At 44.5% G+C, this 16,642-nt stretch overlaps 1 protein-coding gene across 2 annotated transcripts in view; it reads left to right on the top strand.

Moving 5' to 3' along the window:
- The first annotated feature begins 12,273 nt into the window (after positions 1-12,273).
- Ago3 (argonaute RISC catalytic component 3) overlaps positions 12,274-16,642 on the top strand; it is a 104,081-nt gene continuing 99,712 nt past the window's right edge. For both annotated transcript variants that reach the window (XM_075946872.1, XM_075946873.1), the window contains exon 1: positions 12,274-12,557. In XM_075946872.1, the coding sequence (XP_075802987.1) occupies positions 12,539-12,557 (19 nt within the window). In that variant the 5' untranslated portion in view covers positions 12,274-12,538. The remainder of the gene's footprint in view (positions 12,558-16,642) is intronic.

The following is a 16,642-nucleotide window of genomic DNA, read 5'->3' as shown; positions in this document are numbered from 1 at the left end:
CCTTTTGTACCTTTCTTTGTGGGGTGGGGTGTGGGTGGGAGAGGAGGCAGGGAGGGAGGGGAGAAATAGCCCAACGCCAGCAAGCCTCCAGCCAGAATGCCAGCTACTTTTCATTTGAAGGAATTGACTTCCATTCATTGAGCTTTTAAAAAAAAAGATCACAACCTCAAAATGGTTCAAGTCCATTGCCATTTGCACTTTCAGACGTGACAAGTCTCCGAGCTGCTGAGATGACTGGCCCTTGGCCTTTCCCCTTGGCCCCATACCCCCACCCCCCTGCCAGGGCTAGAGTTACTGCGGTAACATTTCCCATTCTTCACTTCCTTTTCCCCTGATGGTCAAGTCTCTTTTGTTTCAATATTTCTTAACTGGGGTGTCTTATAACAGAAGATCTTTAGGACTAAAATAAGAAAACAGAAAACTAAATGTTATTTTTATACCATAACTTGAGTCTATTGCCAAAATCTGGAAATCTCTCTCATACTAGATGAGTTTGCATCCCAGAACCATGGAGCCATCAGAAGGAACTGTGACCCTGACTTATATTCTGGCCTGGCTAAGTAGTGGGTGGTTGTGTCCCTAAGATGGGGCTCAGCCTCTGTCTTCCCTCTCTCTCGGCAGATAGTACTCTTTTCTTGCTAAAGCCTCCCTCCGCTGCCCCATCCTGCACTCTTTCTCCTAAGTGAATCTTTGCTTTTTCTGGACTGGACTGTCCTCTGATGCTTTGACTAATGGAGATTCTGGCACGTCCCCTGGACAGGCTAGAGAATTCTGCTGCTCCCTATTGCTTCTGTTTACACAAATGAATTTTTCCTGTTCCCCACTAGGGCATGTGAGTGGGTGGCATGGGCTTTTCTTTTTCTCTTCCTCTCGAGATACTGGGGTTCAGCTATTTTGCAGGACTGGAAAAGAAATGGGTTCTAGCTTTGTCCTTGCTGATCTTGAAGCAAGGTGCCCTCTTTCCTTGACTGTTCTTTTTCTCTTCCTGCACTGCTGCTTGGGATGGGGAATTTGAAACTTGTTGTACAAAGTCCCCTTCTGAGGAGTCTGAGCTTAGATTTGCCCTACTCTGGTGATGAAGCCATGATATTTAGATCTAGCGCAGGCTTAGAGGCCAGCTGGAGAAAGGAAGATCTGAATCCTGGCCTGTGGAGTCAGATCCTCTCCCCAGTAGCCCTTGTACAGACTCAGATTTGCTATGCAAACAGTCCAGGTTCAGTTGTGGCTGGCTACATTGTTTAGTAACTTCCCAAAAGGTAGCACAAACATTCCTTATGGAAAAGCCTAGGACTGTTTAGCAGTTCCTCTTGTATTTTTTTCTGCTGTCTATAATATGGAGTGCCCCATGGGCACGAGCCCAGCTGAAGAACAGAACAGAGGGCTCTGGGAAGAGGCAGCTCACTGGAGAGCCTACATTCCTTACACAAGTGCCTAAAGAGAGTGATGCCAACACTCCATCTGCCCTGTCCATCGCCTTCATATACAGTCTACTTCTTATTCCGTCACCCTTTGAGGGGGAGCTCTCCACAGATGTGTGCTGTCAACTTGGGTACATTTGGGGGCTTGGATAGGGCACTATTCCTGGAGGGTCCAGTCATTCACCAGCATTTGCAGATGCCCATAGGGAACAGGTGGCTGTCACAACTCCAGCAACAAGTTTTTGTTCTCTTCTTTTTTCTTTGCCTCACTCTCTCCAGTTGGGTTTCAAGCTAGGGATTGAAAAGCAGTTTTAGTACTTTGGTATTTATGTGCCATTTGAGAAACAAAGGCAAGAGAATCATGGGCCTGATGGCCCCCACATCTGTAACTCCATAATCTCAGCTCTAAGACCGAAACAGGAGATCCACAAGTTCAGGGTTGGCCTGGGCTGCTCAGTGTATTCCAGGCCAGATGCACTATGTAGCAAGACCATGTCTCAAAATAATAATAATAGTTAAAAGGAAGCGAGAAAAGTAACTTGGGTGATACAACTTATTGCTGTGATTTAAAAAAAAAAGCAAACCAACAAATCCTTGAGATTTAGCTACTACTGACCATGTGGGTTCTCCTCATTGAAAAGTAGTACACACACATTAAAAGCCGTGTTGCAGCAAGGGTCAGCTCGTTTGGATTTGGTTTAAGTGGTGCATTGTGCCAAGCTCCACGGAAGCACTGGGAGGAGTCCAACTTCATCTTAGACCTCTTTCTCCTTTTCCCTCTCCCTCACTGTTTGGCTTTCCTTTTCCTCTTCTGGCTTTCCCTGGCTTCCTTTTCCTTTTCCCTCTTTTCTCAGCTTGCTTGCTGGCTGGCCTTCCTGCCTGTCTGCCTGTGTGATAATGAATTCTCTGCATGGCTGCAATGATCCCACTGTTAGTTGGCAAGGTCAGGCTTAGCTCATTGACTACAGAAGACCAAAAACCTGTTTCTCGTGCCCAGGGTGTTAACCCTGGGTCGCACTGTCCTCAAGCTTACACTAGGTCAGATCAGGGGGCTCGTCTAACTGACAAAATCAGTAGGGTTCCTGGCAGTTTCAACACCTCTCCATTCTGTGGACCTGATTGCACTCTGGTTTCTAACTCTGCTGCTTTTTCTCACTACCTGGGGCCTCTCTCTGCTGAGAATGTCCTAGAGTTGAACTACTTGGGTTTTATAGAGCCGGCTGGAGGATGGCACAAGAAGAGTAAAAAGAATGGAGAGGGTTTGGACAGGAGGTGGTAAAGGAGAGTGTGGCTTTGTATTGGGTCCAGTGGCCACTGGTTGAGGTGCTATTGCCAGCCACCTGGGATCAGCCTGGAGCTGCTGTGACTGGGAACTTGGGCTTGGAAGATGACTAAAGTCCAACATTAGTAACTTAGAAGTGTGGAACTACTCAACAGTCTAGTTCTCTACTGCAACATAGTTTCTCCATGGCCTCCTCTCTGGCTGAGCAGCAATGTTTTTAACCAGAATTGTGTGAATGATGCCAGGGACACAGTTTCCTTTGCTGGCCCTGCCAATGGAATGTCTACAGGGCTACTAAGTGTGGTCAACCTGGCATCAGGCATCACAAAGGAGGATGAAGGTTCTTCTCTTTCAGGGTAAAAGTCACCTCTCACCTAGCCAGAAGGCAGTCTGGGAAATTTGTGTCAGGAACAGTTTTGTTTTGTTCTTTTAATTTACTGGGCTTTGGGTAACCCAGGATGGTAGTTAAGATGCCTTCCTTGGGCAGGGATCATGGCAGGGATATGCAAGGCAGTCTTTCCTACTTGGCCTTCTAAGCAGACTGGGAAAGAGGGATTCTCTGGTTTTCTCTTTCTCCCCACTTACTAGGACTTGCCTTCTCCCTGAGCCAGGAGAGGCTGGGTTGGTGCTCTCCCCTTACTCTGCTCCTACTGACTTAGAACCTCTGGCTGCTGTATGATAGCCCAGGAAAGGGAATGGGAAGAATGGGCTCAAAACAGAATAATGTAAGGAAGGCAGATTTCCTTCCTTAAAAAGGGAAATCAGAAAGTCTCCAAGAACTGTGTAAGTAAAGACAATGTGTCTCAATGCACTGAGTCCTCTGGTGTCATAGCAATAAGGAAAAATGAAATGACCTCCAGTGCACACAGGCCAACCTGGTTGGCCGTATGATGTTGCACTTGGCAGCCATGTGGTGGGCATGTGTGACTACTCTGGGGTTCACTTTATTTTCTAAACTTTTTATTCCTCTCAAGTCCAGCATGGATGGGGAAACATCCCTTGAGCCCCGCAGCTGTGTACTTGTTTGCATTTGTTTCCCATTGAGACTTGTGTTTGTGTCCTGCTTTGAGCTGTACCTTGTCCCGTCCATTGTGAGATTATCCCAGCAGCTGTAATGTACAGTTCCTTCTCAAGCAAGCAACAGCAGCAGCACAATTCTGTGTTTTATAAAGACAACAGTGGCTTTTATTTCTAAAGTGCAGTCTCTGGTTTTTTCTTTCTTTTTTTTTTCTTCTACCTGCAAAATAAACTTAGGATTAATTACATCATTGATAGGCTTTAGGATGGAATACTAGATTGTCATGCCATCATACTTCACGAGGCCTCTTTGTATTCTTCATTTCACAAGTGTGCAAAACTCCGTGCCAGAAGTACTGTGGGAAAGATAGGCACAACTCCAAACTGATAAAAACAGGATGTCTTCAGAGTTCCTTGGGGAGGCCATTGGTGACAAAGTCTTCCAGGGCAGAAGATTATAAATGGCTGGCCCAAAGCTGTAGCTGTGAAGATGGAGAGGAAAGGGCAGATTTGAGAAGCAGGGTGTAAAGTTAACAAGACATCGTGACTGATGGGAGAGTCCAGTAGCAGATCTAGAGTTCGTGTTTCCACTTGAGCATGAGTAGACTGAGCATTCTTATCAAGAAGGGATCCGCGAGACCACGGAAGGAATATGGTACATCTGACGAAAGACAATTAGCCTGGTATACAAAGAGGGGCTTTCTTTGAGGGTCTTGTTACATATCCCTGGTGAACCTCAAACTCAGAATCTTCTGAGCTCTACCTCCTGTGTCCTGGAATTTGAAGCCCACAGCATCTTGCCAGTCTTTGGTGTTTTGAGATTCCAGTCAGGAACAAAGTTAAAGTTTCCAATAAACACACCCTTAGGTTGCTTAGGCAAAATATCAAACTGCTGTTAGAGGTGCTAGAGCCACCTGGGCTGGTTTAATAAAGGAACAAAATACCAGAACAGAAAGGAAGTCCCAGCCACACTTGCTCAAGTTAGCCTACTCTCCATTTGTCTTGTGTCTACAGTAAAACTGATCATCTCTAGTACTCAAAAATGCATATTAGGGGAAAAATAATAAAGTCTGAGATTAGGACTTGCAAGTTGTCCATCAGATAATACCACCATCCTTTTCAACTCCCTCTTGTTCTTAGGTAAAAAAAAAAAAAAAAAAAAAAAGCAAATTCTACTTTTGTCCCTAACCAGTTTCATGGATTGTTTGCTGGTACAGCTTGCTGTACTTATTAAAACTTGTCTTCCCCAGGGACTGCGAACCCCTACTAATAGAAACTACATTCCATTCTGTCATCTTTGGATAATAGCAGATACCGGGAAAGTTATATTTAATAATGAAACAAGTCAGACATCATGAGTATGATACTGAGATAGGTGTGGTGGTGCACACCTACCTTTAACCCCAGCATTCAGGAGGCAGAGACAGATGATCTCTGGTCAAAGGCCAACCTGGTCCACATGGTGAGCTCCAGGTCAGTCAGAGCTATGTAGTAAGACCTGCCTCAAAAAGAAACAAAGAAAAGAAAAGCAAAAAAAGATAGTGAGTACCCAGGATGGAGTCAGCAATCCTGAACCTTTGGGGAAGCTGAAATAGAATCTTCCTGCATCTTCAGGTAGGCAGAGCAGAGCAAGAAAAGACCTCTTCATGTTGGGGAGTTAGCTTTTCAAACACTTTCACCCCCAGCTGTAGACAATCCTTGGTTGTGTACCTTAGGCTAGTGGCATAGTTGTCAAACTTGTAAGGGCTGGCATCTTCCCTGGTACTACTAAAGCACTGCGATTTCTGAACGCTGGGGAAGATGGTTCAGAGAATGGTCTGGCAGAGAGCCCAGTGAGGAATCATCACTGGCAGACAGTGTACATATACTAGGTCTAACAGTTCTCTGGAGGCCAAGTGTTATGACTGTGCAAATCATAACACTGAGCCTGTGGGTACCCTGTCAGGTTCCTGGGGGATATACTCATCTAGACACTGTGACCCTTTCTTAAAGCTTGGTTGAACTCGAACCACATATTCCTAGTTGGAATAAGATAAATTTATCACCATGAGGAAGACACAAAGAATGATTTGGGTTTTGTTTATTTTTTTTCTTTTGAAAGACTTCACGGTTTGGCAGTTAGTTGCTTCTCAAGCTTTCATGTACTGGCCCTGGAGCTCCAAGTTTTGATTGAAGGCTTATTTATGTATCTCTAGATACCCCCCTCTTTAAAAAAAATTTTTTTAAAAAGAGCCTTTATTCTTTTTCTTTAATTTTATTTATTATGTCTACAGGGTTCATGCCTACATGCCAGAAGAAGGCACCAGATCTCATTGTAGATAGTTATAAGCCACCATAACTGGGAATTGAACTCAGGACCTCTGGAAGAGCAGCCAATGTTCTTTTTTTATTATTATTATTTTCGAGACAGGGTTTCTCCGTAGCTTTTGGTTCCTGTCCTGGAACTAGCTCTTGTAGACCAGGCTGGCCTCGAACTCACAGAGATCCGCCTGCCTCTGCCTCCCGAGTGCTGGGATTAAAGGCGTGCGCCACCACCGCCCGACACAGCCAATGTTCTTAACCTCTGAGCCATCTCTGCAGCCCTAGATACCCTTTTATAAGCACTGCTTGAGCAGCTTTCCTTCTGCCTCATTAGCGAAAATATGACGTAGCATACACCCAGAGGCAAGTAAGGATGGACATTGTGGATATCGCTTGCCTTAGCCCCTAGAACCCTATGGCAGTTAGGGTTTGGAGGTTAAAGTTACAGTGAAAAACAGGACTCCTAAACCTCAACCATACTTCCCCAGACTGCTGTCTGTATTACTTCAATATCTGAGTGTTCATTTGTTTGTCAAGACAGGGGTTCTCTGTGTAGCCCTGGCTGTCCTGGAACTGACTCTGTAGACCAGGCTGGCCTCAAACTCAAAAATCGACCTGCTTCTGCCTCCTGAGTGCTGGGATAAAAGGTGTGCGCCACCACCTCCCGGCTTATTTCAATAGTGTTGAATTACAATATTAAATTGTTCCTTGCCGGGCGGTGGTGGCACACGCCTTTAATCCCAGCACTCGGGAGGCAGAGGCAGGCAGATCTCTGTGAGTTTGAGACCAGCCTGGTCTACAGAGCTAGTTCCAGGACAGGCTCCAAAGCCACAGAGAAACCCTGTCTTGAAAAACAAAAAACAAAACAAAACAAAACAAAACAAAAATTGTTCCTCATTTTCCTGGCATTGTTTTGGCTGTAGCCTGAGGAAGGCTCATAAGCTTGGAAGATATACAGAGGACATGAAAGAAGCAATCCTTCAAAGCAGCACATCAGGAGGGAAACGTAGGAAAAGTGGGGTTGCTGAAGAATGGGGGTACACATTTTCAAGTTCTCCATTTATGACCGGCAACTGCTTTTCCTAGGAAGCAACAAGGCCCTTGTGGTTTACCTGTTAGGAGCATACTGTCACTGTACTGAACTACAGAAGCCTAACTGTGATCTGGGTGGTTTACCTGTTAGGAGCATACTGTCACTGTACTGAACTACAGAAGCCTAACTGTGGTCTGGGTGGTTTACCTGTTAGGAGCATACTGTCACTGTACTGAACTACAGAAGCCTAACTGTGGTCTGGCAGTATCCGCAGGGGTCATTCTTGAGAGCCCTCAGCAACGCTTACCTTCCAAAAGCAGGCAGCTTGCAGCTTTTTTCTTAGAGAAATAGAACTGGTGAGGTCTGTGATAGGTCTTTGGACCTTGGGAAAGGTCTTGGAGGGCATGGCTACTTTGAAGTACTTGACCAATGTTTTATACAGTATATCTTCATCTTCATAGTAATCATGTTCCATTATATGTTACACAATTGTGACTGAATTACCTAGATAAGGAAAATAGCTTCACACAACAGGAAGTTCTGATTTAGTTAAGCCACTATGCAACACCAAAGAACAGGGTTGCTTTTTATTTATTTATTTATTTATTTATTTGCTCTGCTAGCCTTTGTAGTGTTGGTTCATGAATTGCTCTCAGGATGGCTACTGTAATTCCAGGAAGGAAATGATGACAAAACAATTTCTTGGGGGCTGGAGAGATGGCTCAGAGGTTAAGAGCATTGCCTGCTCTTCCAAAGGTCCTGAGTTCAATTCCCAGCAACCATATGGTGGCTCACAACCATCTGTAATGGGGTCTGGTGCCCTCTTCTGGCCTTCAGGCATACATGCAGACAGAATATTGTATACATAATAAATAAATAAATAAATAAATATTTAAAACAAAAAAAACCCAATTTCTTGTAGAAGTCAGAAGGACTTGTTTCCCTACCCTCTCAAGTGTTTTATTCTAAAACAAGGAAATCTTCCCCTGGATGCCCTAGCAATTCAGGCTTTATATCTCATCGGCTTATTTTCCCATGCCACTGTCAAAGCCAAAATGACCTCTTATATGACTTAGATGGGAGTTACCCTTTAAATCATAAGGATTAGGAAGGTTAGTTATGTCTAACAAGAAAGAAGCAGATGGGCTGGAGAGATGGCTCAGAGGTTAAAAGTACCGGCTGCTCTTCCAGAGGTCCTGAATTCAATTCCCAGCAACCACGTGGTCACTTACAACTATCTATAATGAGATCTGGTGCCCTCTTCTGGTATGCAGGCATACATGCAGGCAGAACACTGTATAGTTAATGAACAAATAAATTTTTTAGAAAGAAAGAACGAGCCGGGCTGTGGTGGCGCACACCTTTAATCCCAGCACTCGGGAGGCAGAGGCAGGCGGATCTCTGTGAGTTCGAGGCCAGCCTGGTCTACAAGAGCTAGTTCCGGGACAGGCACCAAAGCTATACAGAAAACCTGTCTCTAAAATAAAAAAAAAAAGAAGGAAAGAAGGAAGAGTGGATATCCAGGCTTATGGTGAGAAGCAGAGAGCCTCTGGTCTTGGCTCTTTGCATCCTAAAACCCATGTTTTATATTATGTTCCCTGCGAGTGCCAAGTCATTATTGCAGAAACCACTGGTAGAGACTATCGTTTTCTAGATTGTGTCTTAGCTAACACAGGAAGTAGTGGAGGACAGATGCACTATGGGTAGTAGAGTAATGGGAACAAACACAATGGGAAGAAAGTGAGCACTCTTCTTCATCTCACTTGTGAGCTCAGAGGTCTTCCTGCTTATTAAAGTGGGTAGTTGGGCACTCTATCCTTTGAGTGCCCTGAGTATTTGGTACTTCATTGTGCTTTGCTCTGGTGTTGATCGTGTATTCATGTACTTACTTGCTATCCTGATATCTTTGTTAAATTCTTCTTCTATTTTACTCATTTTAAATTTGGATTGTCTCATTGAGCTATAAAAACTTTAAAAATTCACCGGGTGGTGGTGGTGCATGCCTTTAATCCCAACACTCAGGAGGCTGAGATCAGAGGATTTCTATGAGTTTGAGGCCAGCCTAGTCTACAGAGTGAGTTCCAGGAGAGGCTCCAAAGCTACAGAGAAACCCTGTCTTGGGGGTAAGGGGGTATAAAATTCAAGTTCTTTGTTGGAAAAATGTGTATGATATATATCATATATATGCATAATATATATGTATATCACATTTGTGCATAATATATGTGTGTATATATTATACATGTATATATATTACATATATTAATTTTTCCTAATCTATGGCTTGCCTTTTCATTTTGAATAGGAAAAAGTTTCCCATTTTCATGTCCAATTTATTAGTTCATGCTTTTTGAATGGTATTTAAAGAAAATTTTCATTTCCTGGTGGCCGCTGAAGTGCTCAGTGCTCAGGGAGCACTGACTTCTCTACATCTGAGATTTTGTATTTTATAGTTCTTCCTTCCGAGAACAATCAGTGCCCTGTCCTTGAAGCCCATCCATCTGTCCATCCATCCATCCATCCATCCAAATAGTTATTTAATGTGCTCTTCTTTTTTTTTTTAATTTAATGTGTTCTTATTTTTTTATTTTTTTTGGTTTTTTGAGACAGGGTTTCTCTGTGGCTTTGGAGCCTGTCCTGGAACTAGCTCTGTAGACCAGGCTGGTCTCAAACTCACAGAGATCCGCCTGCCTCTGCCTCCCGAGTGCTGGGATTAAAGGCGTGAGCCACCATCGCCTGGCTCTTAATGTGTTCTTATAGGGCAGCAATAAGCATTGTTCTCGGCACTGAAGCTGAGGTAGTTAACAAGATACACAAAACCTTGTGTCCTTTGGAAGTGCGTTACCTCAGAACAGTGTTTGGTCAACAGAAAGCCTCACATATCTTTGCCTTGGCAAGAATCTCCAAGACTGCCGGGCGATGGTGGCGCACCCAGCACTTGGGAGGCAGAGGCAGGCGGATCTCTGTGAGTTCGAGACCAGCCTGGTCTACAAGAACTAATTCCAGGACAGGCTCCAAAACCACAGAGAAACCCTGTCTCGAAAAAGAAAAAAAAAAAAAAAAAAGAACCTCCAAGACCTTCTTGCTTCCCTGCTTTAAATTTTAATTCATGAGACTTTCACACGGGCTTACTCTACAAAGGTGTGGTTCTGCATAACAGAAGTAGATAGGAACATATCATAGACACTTGTTGGATTTTATTGAATTTAAGGCCTAAATCTTGTTACAGTGTTCAAAGAGATGGTACCTTGGGGCTAGAGCAATAGATCAGTGGCTAAGGGCACTGTCTGCTCTTCCTGAAGACCTAAGTTCCATTACCATCACCCACACAGCTGTTGACAACTGTCTTAACTCTGGTCCCAAAGATCTGACACTCTCTTCTGGCCTCCATGAGCATCAGACACCCATGTGCACAGAGTTGTGTGCAGACCAAACACTCATACACATTGAAAATAAAACAAACAAACCCACTCAGTCTGTGACTATGCCGTGTTTTCTGGAAGAAGCTAGATAAGCTGGCATTCATTTGAGGGACTAGTTCCAGAATCAAGAGGTGAGGGTATGATAGGCCCTTCCATGGGTTTGGGATTTACTCTTCAGGCTTAGATCATGACACCCCCCCCCCAAAAAAAAACCAGTTTCTCTGTAGTTTTTGAGCCTGTCCTGGAACTCATTCTGTGGACCAGGCTGACCACAAACTCACAGAGATCCACCTGCCTCTGCCTCCCAAATGCTGGATTAAAGGCGTGTGCCACCACTGCCTGGCCTCTGGATTACCTTTTAAGATGTGGTGCTGCATCTGGTTATTTGATATTTTAAAATTAGGAAGGGTGTTTCAGTCAACAGGAAGAAGAAAGCAAGGCAGAATTGCTGTATCAGATGGGCTTGGAGCCCCCTCCATTTATTATATAGTAAGCACATCCATTAAGTGCTTCAAAACTGTAACCATAGTAAAGATTTTTATTAACATTTGGGAGGTTTCTTCTGTGCTGTCTGTGCATTGTACATGTTGGTCTTTCAATTCTTCTGATGAGAAAACTGAAGTTCAAAGAGATAAAGTGACTAAATCCAAAGTTAATGGGGAGGGAAAGGATAATGAAAATAAAATATGTATATATATATGTATATAAATATGTATATACACACATGTATTTAAAGTCAAAACATTACTGATTCATTGGGACCCAGGGATTATAATGAATCCTTGCTAAACCCGCATAAAATAGTATCTGGATTCACTGAGCCAAGTATTTTTTTAAGGATGTACTGCTTGCGTGATAAAGTGCTGGATCTAGTCTCCGGGTTAGATTCATTCTAATGGGTTGGAGGCAGTTCATAAAGTAGTCCACAACCTAGACATCGGGAGAAAGGTTTCCTAGGGAAGGCTAGCAGGGTCACCCACCATAGACCGGTGGTTCCAGGAAAGGCCGCTGGAGAAGACTTAGGTCAAAGTTTGGCATGGGATGGGAAGGGGAGAATTCCTAGCCATGGGATCCCAAAGGCTCCAATTCAGCAGAAAAGCACCTGACCAGTTCGGGGAAACTGGAAGCGGACCAGTTTAGTCGTAAAACAGTCTTGAGGAGTTCGGAGGAAAAAGACCGGGGCTCCTTAGCTAGGTGTTTTAGTGCCAGCAAGGAGTTTAGGTTCCTCAAGGGGATTCAGAGTGTTTAAACCAGAAATAATTCCTTGTAGTACTCAGGTAATGTCCCGTTTCTTAATCATTTATTTTAAAACTATATTGGACTTTATTTTTAATCCACCTCAAAAAAAGGCTGTTAAAGCAACTTTGCGTACTTAGCGAATCTCCTGTGGTGGTTACCGCCCGGTGCCTGTGCTCCAAGCGGGCGTGGCACGCGGAGCTAGGAGGCAGAGGACGTCCTCGGCTGGTCACCCGCCACTCTCAGGTAGGCTGTCCCTCAGGTGAGCTCCTCAGGCTGGCAGCGACATCGCCTCAGACAGCGGTCCCGGCTGGTCCCCGACCGGAGACTGTCACGGGGAAGAGGCCGGCCGCTCGCCCGGGATTGTCACCGTCAGGCACAGCGGGAGCAGGGCGGCCGCGCGCTCACGGCTCCGCCCCGGCCGGGCGCCCGCTCGCCCGCCCACAGCTCCCCAGAGTCCTCGGCCGCTGGCCGAGCCGGCGTGGACGTCGTCGTGCCTGCGCGGCTCCGGCTCGGGGCGAGCTGCGGACCCTGCGAGCGGGGCGCGGGGGGTGGGGGAGAGCGGAACTGACGAGGGCGTGCTTCCGGGGGCGGCTGGGGAGAGCGAGCGGCGGCGGCGGCGACGGCGGTGGCCGGTGGGTCGGGGAGCGAGCGGTGCACGCGTCAGCAGCTGCGGGCGACGCAAGTTCCGGACCGGGTTCAGCGTCCTCGCCTCACGCCCCTCTCTGTCCTCGCCTGACAGCGGCTCCTCTGCCCGGCCCGAGGGCGTCCCTTCGTCGCCTCAGCGGCGGCACCGTTCTCTCGTGAAGCACTCCCCCCAGCTCCATGAATGGAAATCGGCTCCGCAGGTGAGTCGGGGCCGCCGGACGGGGCGGGCGAGGTCGTTACCCCATGGGTGTCCCCTGAGCATCCTCGCTCCTTCCACTTCGGGTGCTGTCAGTGAAAGGAGTAGCTGGTTTTCGGGCCCGACGCGGGTGGCTTCTCCACAGTCCCGCACTACTCTCCGGGGGCCACTGAGTTGGCAAAACTACCCGGAGGGTTGAAGTTTGGCTTTATCCCGGCGATGTCATCCCTTAGAGTGCTGCTCCCCTGAGGATATGGAGGAGTTTGCCCTTGCTTTTGTAATTCCAGCTGGAAATGTTCAAGACCGTGCGTATCCTTTAACCGGGTCGCGTGTTCCATGCAGGCTGGACAGTCAGTCACCACCCTTTCTCCCCTCTTAGAGTAGCGTGAGGATACTCTGAGATAACCGATGGGATTGAGTTTGAAATTGGTGTCCGGGCAACGTCAGATGCAAGATGGCATTGCTTGCATCCGAGATTCCCAGCGGCTGTGGCAGTGTGGCATGTAGTCTCTGAGGCGCTAAGAGATGCTCTCTCAGTCTGCATCCCTGCTTATGTGAGAAGGTAGATCTTCAGAATGCGGCCGCTGTTTCCCTACAGCAGCGCTTGGCATATACCTGGAAATCCGGATTTAGAAAACAGTTTTGCCTTTTGAGAGAGAAAAAAAAAAAATGGCAGCCTGCGCAGGACTTGTCTTTAAAAAGGAAAAAGAAGTCAGCGCTTCTAAAGTAACTGAGAGAGCGACATGAAATAGGTGTTACATAACGGTTTGCTTACCAAGTGATCGCCCTTGTTCCCTAAATTTGAAAGTTCTCTTCATCCACAAGATCAGTAATGTATAGTTTCCATAATAATTGGGGACTGTCTTGTTGTTGTGGTATAACAAATCCCATAATTTTTTTATCTTCCTTTGCCAATTTGAAAGGTCCCCAAATATAAGAAAACCTAATATGAAAGAAACTAGTGACATAATTGTCAAGTGTATACAAACAGGCATTTCCTTTATCACATGGAATTTCTTCACAGTTTCTACCATTTTTTCCTTCTATGTTCTATCTTCCTTCATATTTTCTAAAATGCAAAATCTGTCTAGACTGAAGTTTTAGACTCTTATTACCAATTTGTGTATTTCCAGCCTGTCTTTTCCTTGTTCTTAAACTTTACGTTTTATCTGTACTGTTCTTACTTTATAAGATAACTGATTATTTCCAGTGATCTGATTTTTTTTTTATTTTTTCGAGACAGGGTTTCTCTGTAGCTTTTTTGGTTCCTCTCCTGGAACTAGCTCTTGTAGACCAGGCTAGCCTCGAACTCACAGAGATCCGCCTGCCTCTGCCTCCCGAGTGCTGGGATTAAAGGCATGCGCCACCACTGCCCGGCGCAGTGATCTGATTTTTATATAGCTACCTTGTCGTCAAGCCTGAAAAACTAAGCATGAAAGCAAATACTTGGTTAATCATCTGTCTAAAACTTTTGAAGGTATTTCCCCCAAATTAAGTATTTTCACATGAAAATATTGACAACATTCTAGAAAGTACTTGTGATATCAGACCACCTAGTCAGCTGATACACTTAGGGAAAATGAATTTTACCTTTTCTTTTTAGGTATTCTTTTGATAAAATATAGAGTAATTGATGTGTCTTCACATCAGGTATAGTTAAGATTTATCAACTAGCTTGGGCATGGTGGCTCACACCTTTGGTCCCAGCACTTAGGAGGCAAAGATGGTTCAATCTCTGTGAGTTGGAGGCCGGCCTGGTCTACATAGAGAGCTCCAGGACAGCCAAGGGGGGCTACATAGTGAGACTCTGTCTCAACAAACAAACTAAAATTAAAACAAAAAGTTTTGTCAATCCGGCTTGGTCATCTTGGAACACAGAGTTTATTCTTCAATAAAGTTTATCTGTGATTGGCTGTTGTCTAGTATCAGGATCAAGAATGTTAACATCAGAAATGGTTTTTTGGGCTAGGCATTGTGGCACATACCTATAACCCTTGTACTTGGTAGGCAGAGGCAGGTGGAACTCTATGAGTTCAAGGCTAGCCAGGACTACATAGTGAGACCCTGTTTTAGAGAAAGAGAGAAAGAAAGAGAGAGAGATTTTATTGTTCTTACATCTTTTGTGTAATTATTAATGGTGAATGTGAAATTGGAAATATACTTAGGAAAATTGACAACTAGATTTTTTTAATTCAAAATTTGACAAATACATATTTTGGTTTAAAATTTCTTAGATATATGGATTGGAGAGTTGGCTCAGCAATTAAGAGCACTGTCTGCTCTTGCAGAGGACCAGGGTTTGATTTCCAGCAACATGTGGTGGCTTAAAATTGTAACATGAGTCTCAGGGGATCTGGCGCCCTCTTATGACATCTAACGGCATCAGGCAAGCATATGATGCACATACATACATGCAGACAAAACGCTCATACACATTAAACAAAAAAATAAATCTTAAATTAAAAATATTTAGACATATGCCAGGCAGTGATGGCACACACCTTTAATCCCAGCACTTGGGAGGCAGAGGCAGGCAGATCTCTGTGAATTGGAGGCCAGCCTGGTCTACAGAGCAAGTTCCAGGACACCTAGGGCTGTTACACAAAGAACCTTTGTTTTGAACCTGCCCCCCCCCCAAAAACTAGATATAGATGTTCTTTAATAGCCCGTTAGGTTAGTACTGAAATTTTTGGCTCTCAACTTCTGTTTTTCTTTTGAATGGATCTTCTCAGGAATCACTTGCTGATAGATTGTTTATTATGTGAATACATAGAAATCTTAAATTTATGTAGTGCAATGGAGGATGTTAAATATAAATATCATGTAATGATTTCATGATGGAGCATTCCTCACTAAAAACATTTATCCTTCCTTTCCTGTTCACATGAAATATCACAAGGGTATTATTTTATTTTATTTTTGAGACTAGGCCTCATTGCATAGATTAAAGATGTGTATGACTGCCTAACTTTGTATGGGATTTTTTGATTTTTCTTATACAGCCCACCAATTTAGTACCATGTATCTTAGGATTTCTATTGCTGTGAAGAGACACCATGACCATGGCAACTCTTATAAAGGAAAGCATTTAATTGTGTGGGCTTACAGTTTCAGAGTTTTAGTCCATTATCATCATGGCAGGACACATGGTGGCACACAGTCAGACCTGGTGCTGGAGAGGGAACTGAGGTTCTACATCTTGATCAGCAGGCAGCAGGAAGAGAACTGAGACACTAGGCTTGGCTTGAGCATCTAAAGCCTCAAAATCTGCCCACAGTGACACACTTCCTCCACAAGGCCACACCTCCCAATAATGCCAGTCCCTATGAGCCTATAGGGCCATTTTTATTCACACTACCGTCCGAACATTGATTTAATCAAAAATAGAGTAATTAATTTTTTGTGTAATAATTTACATGCATATCTATGATTCCTTAAGGGTACTTCTGATGGAACTATGTTTCAGGTCTAATTATAGTTGAGCTGTATTTCTGGTCTACAACTGTACTTTGTGTCCAAATAAAGTGAGATAGGAAAACCAGGAAATGGTTATTTAAATGCTACTTATATTTTGAAGTCTAGTACATTAGTTTATATTTTTAGGTAAAGTCCAGCTGTTGTTCAGAAATGAATTATACTTAAATGTAAATATTCTCCACTAATCTGTGGGAAGCCTGGGAGTTTCAGTTATAGATTGCTTTCGAGCACACTCAGAATTCCATTCCCAGCATTGGAGGGGTGCTGTGGGTGCTGTCGCTTGTATTTTAAATAAACGCTGATTGTCCAGTAGCCAGGCAGGAAGTAGAGGCTGGGCGACCAGGCAGGAAGTAGAGGCAGGGCAAGGAGAACAGGAGGATCCCGGGAAGAGGAAATCTCAGTCTGCAGTTGTCATCCAGACACAGAGGAAGCAAGATATGACTGCCTCGCCAAAAAAGGTACCAAGCCATGTGGCTAACACAGACAAGAATTATGGGCTAATATAAATTATAAGAGTTAATAAGAAGCCTGAGATACTAGGCCAATCCGTTTATAATTAATGTAGACCTCTGTGTGATTTCTTTGGGACTTAATGACTGCGGAAACTGGGAA

The sequence above is a fragment of the Microtus pennsylvanicus genome, chromosome 13 (assembly GCF_037038515.1).
Source record: "Microtus pennsylvanicus isolate mMicPen1 chromosome 13, mMicPen1.hap1, whole genome shotgun sequence".
In the NCBI taxonomy this organism is placed as follows: Eukaryota; Metazoa; Chordata; class Mammalia; order Rodentia; family Cricetidae; genus Microtus; species Microtus pennsylvanicus.
This window is presented reverse-complemented; position numbering and strand designations above follow the sequence as displayed.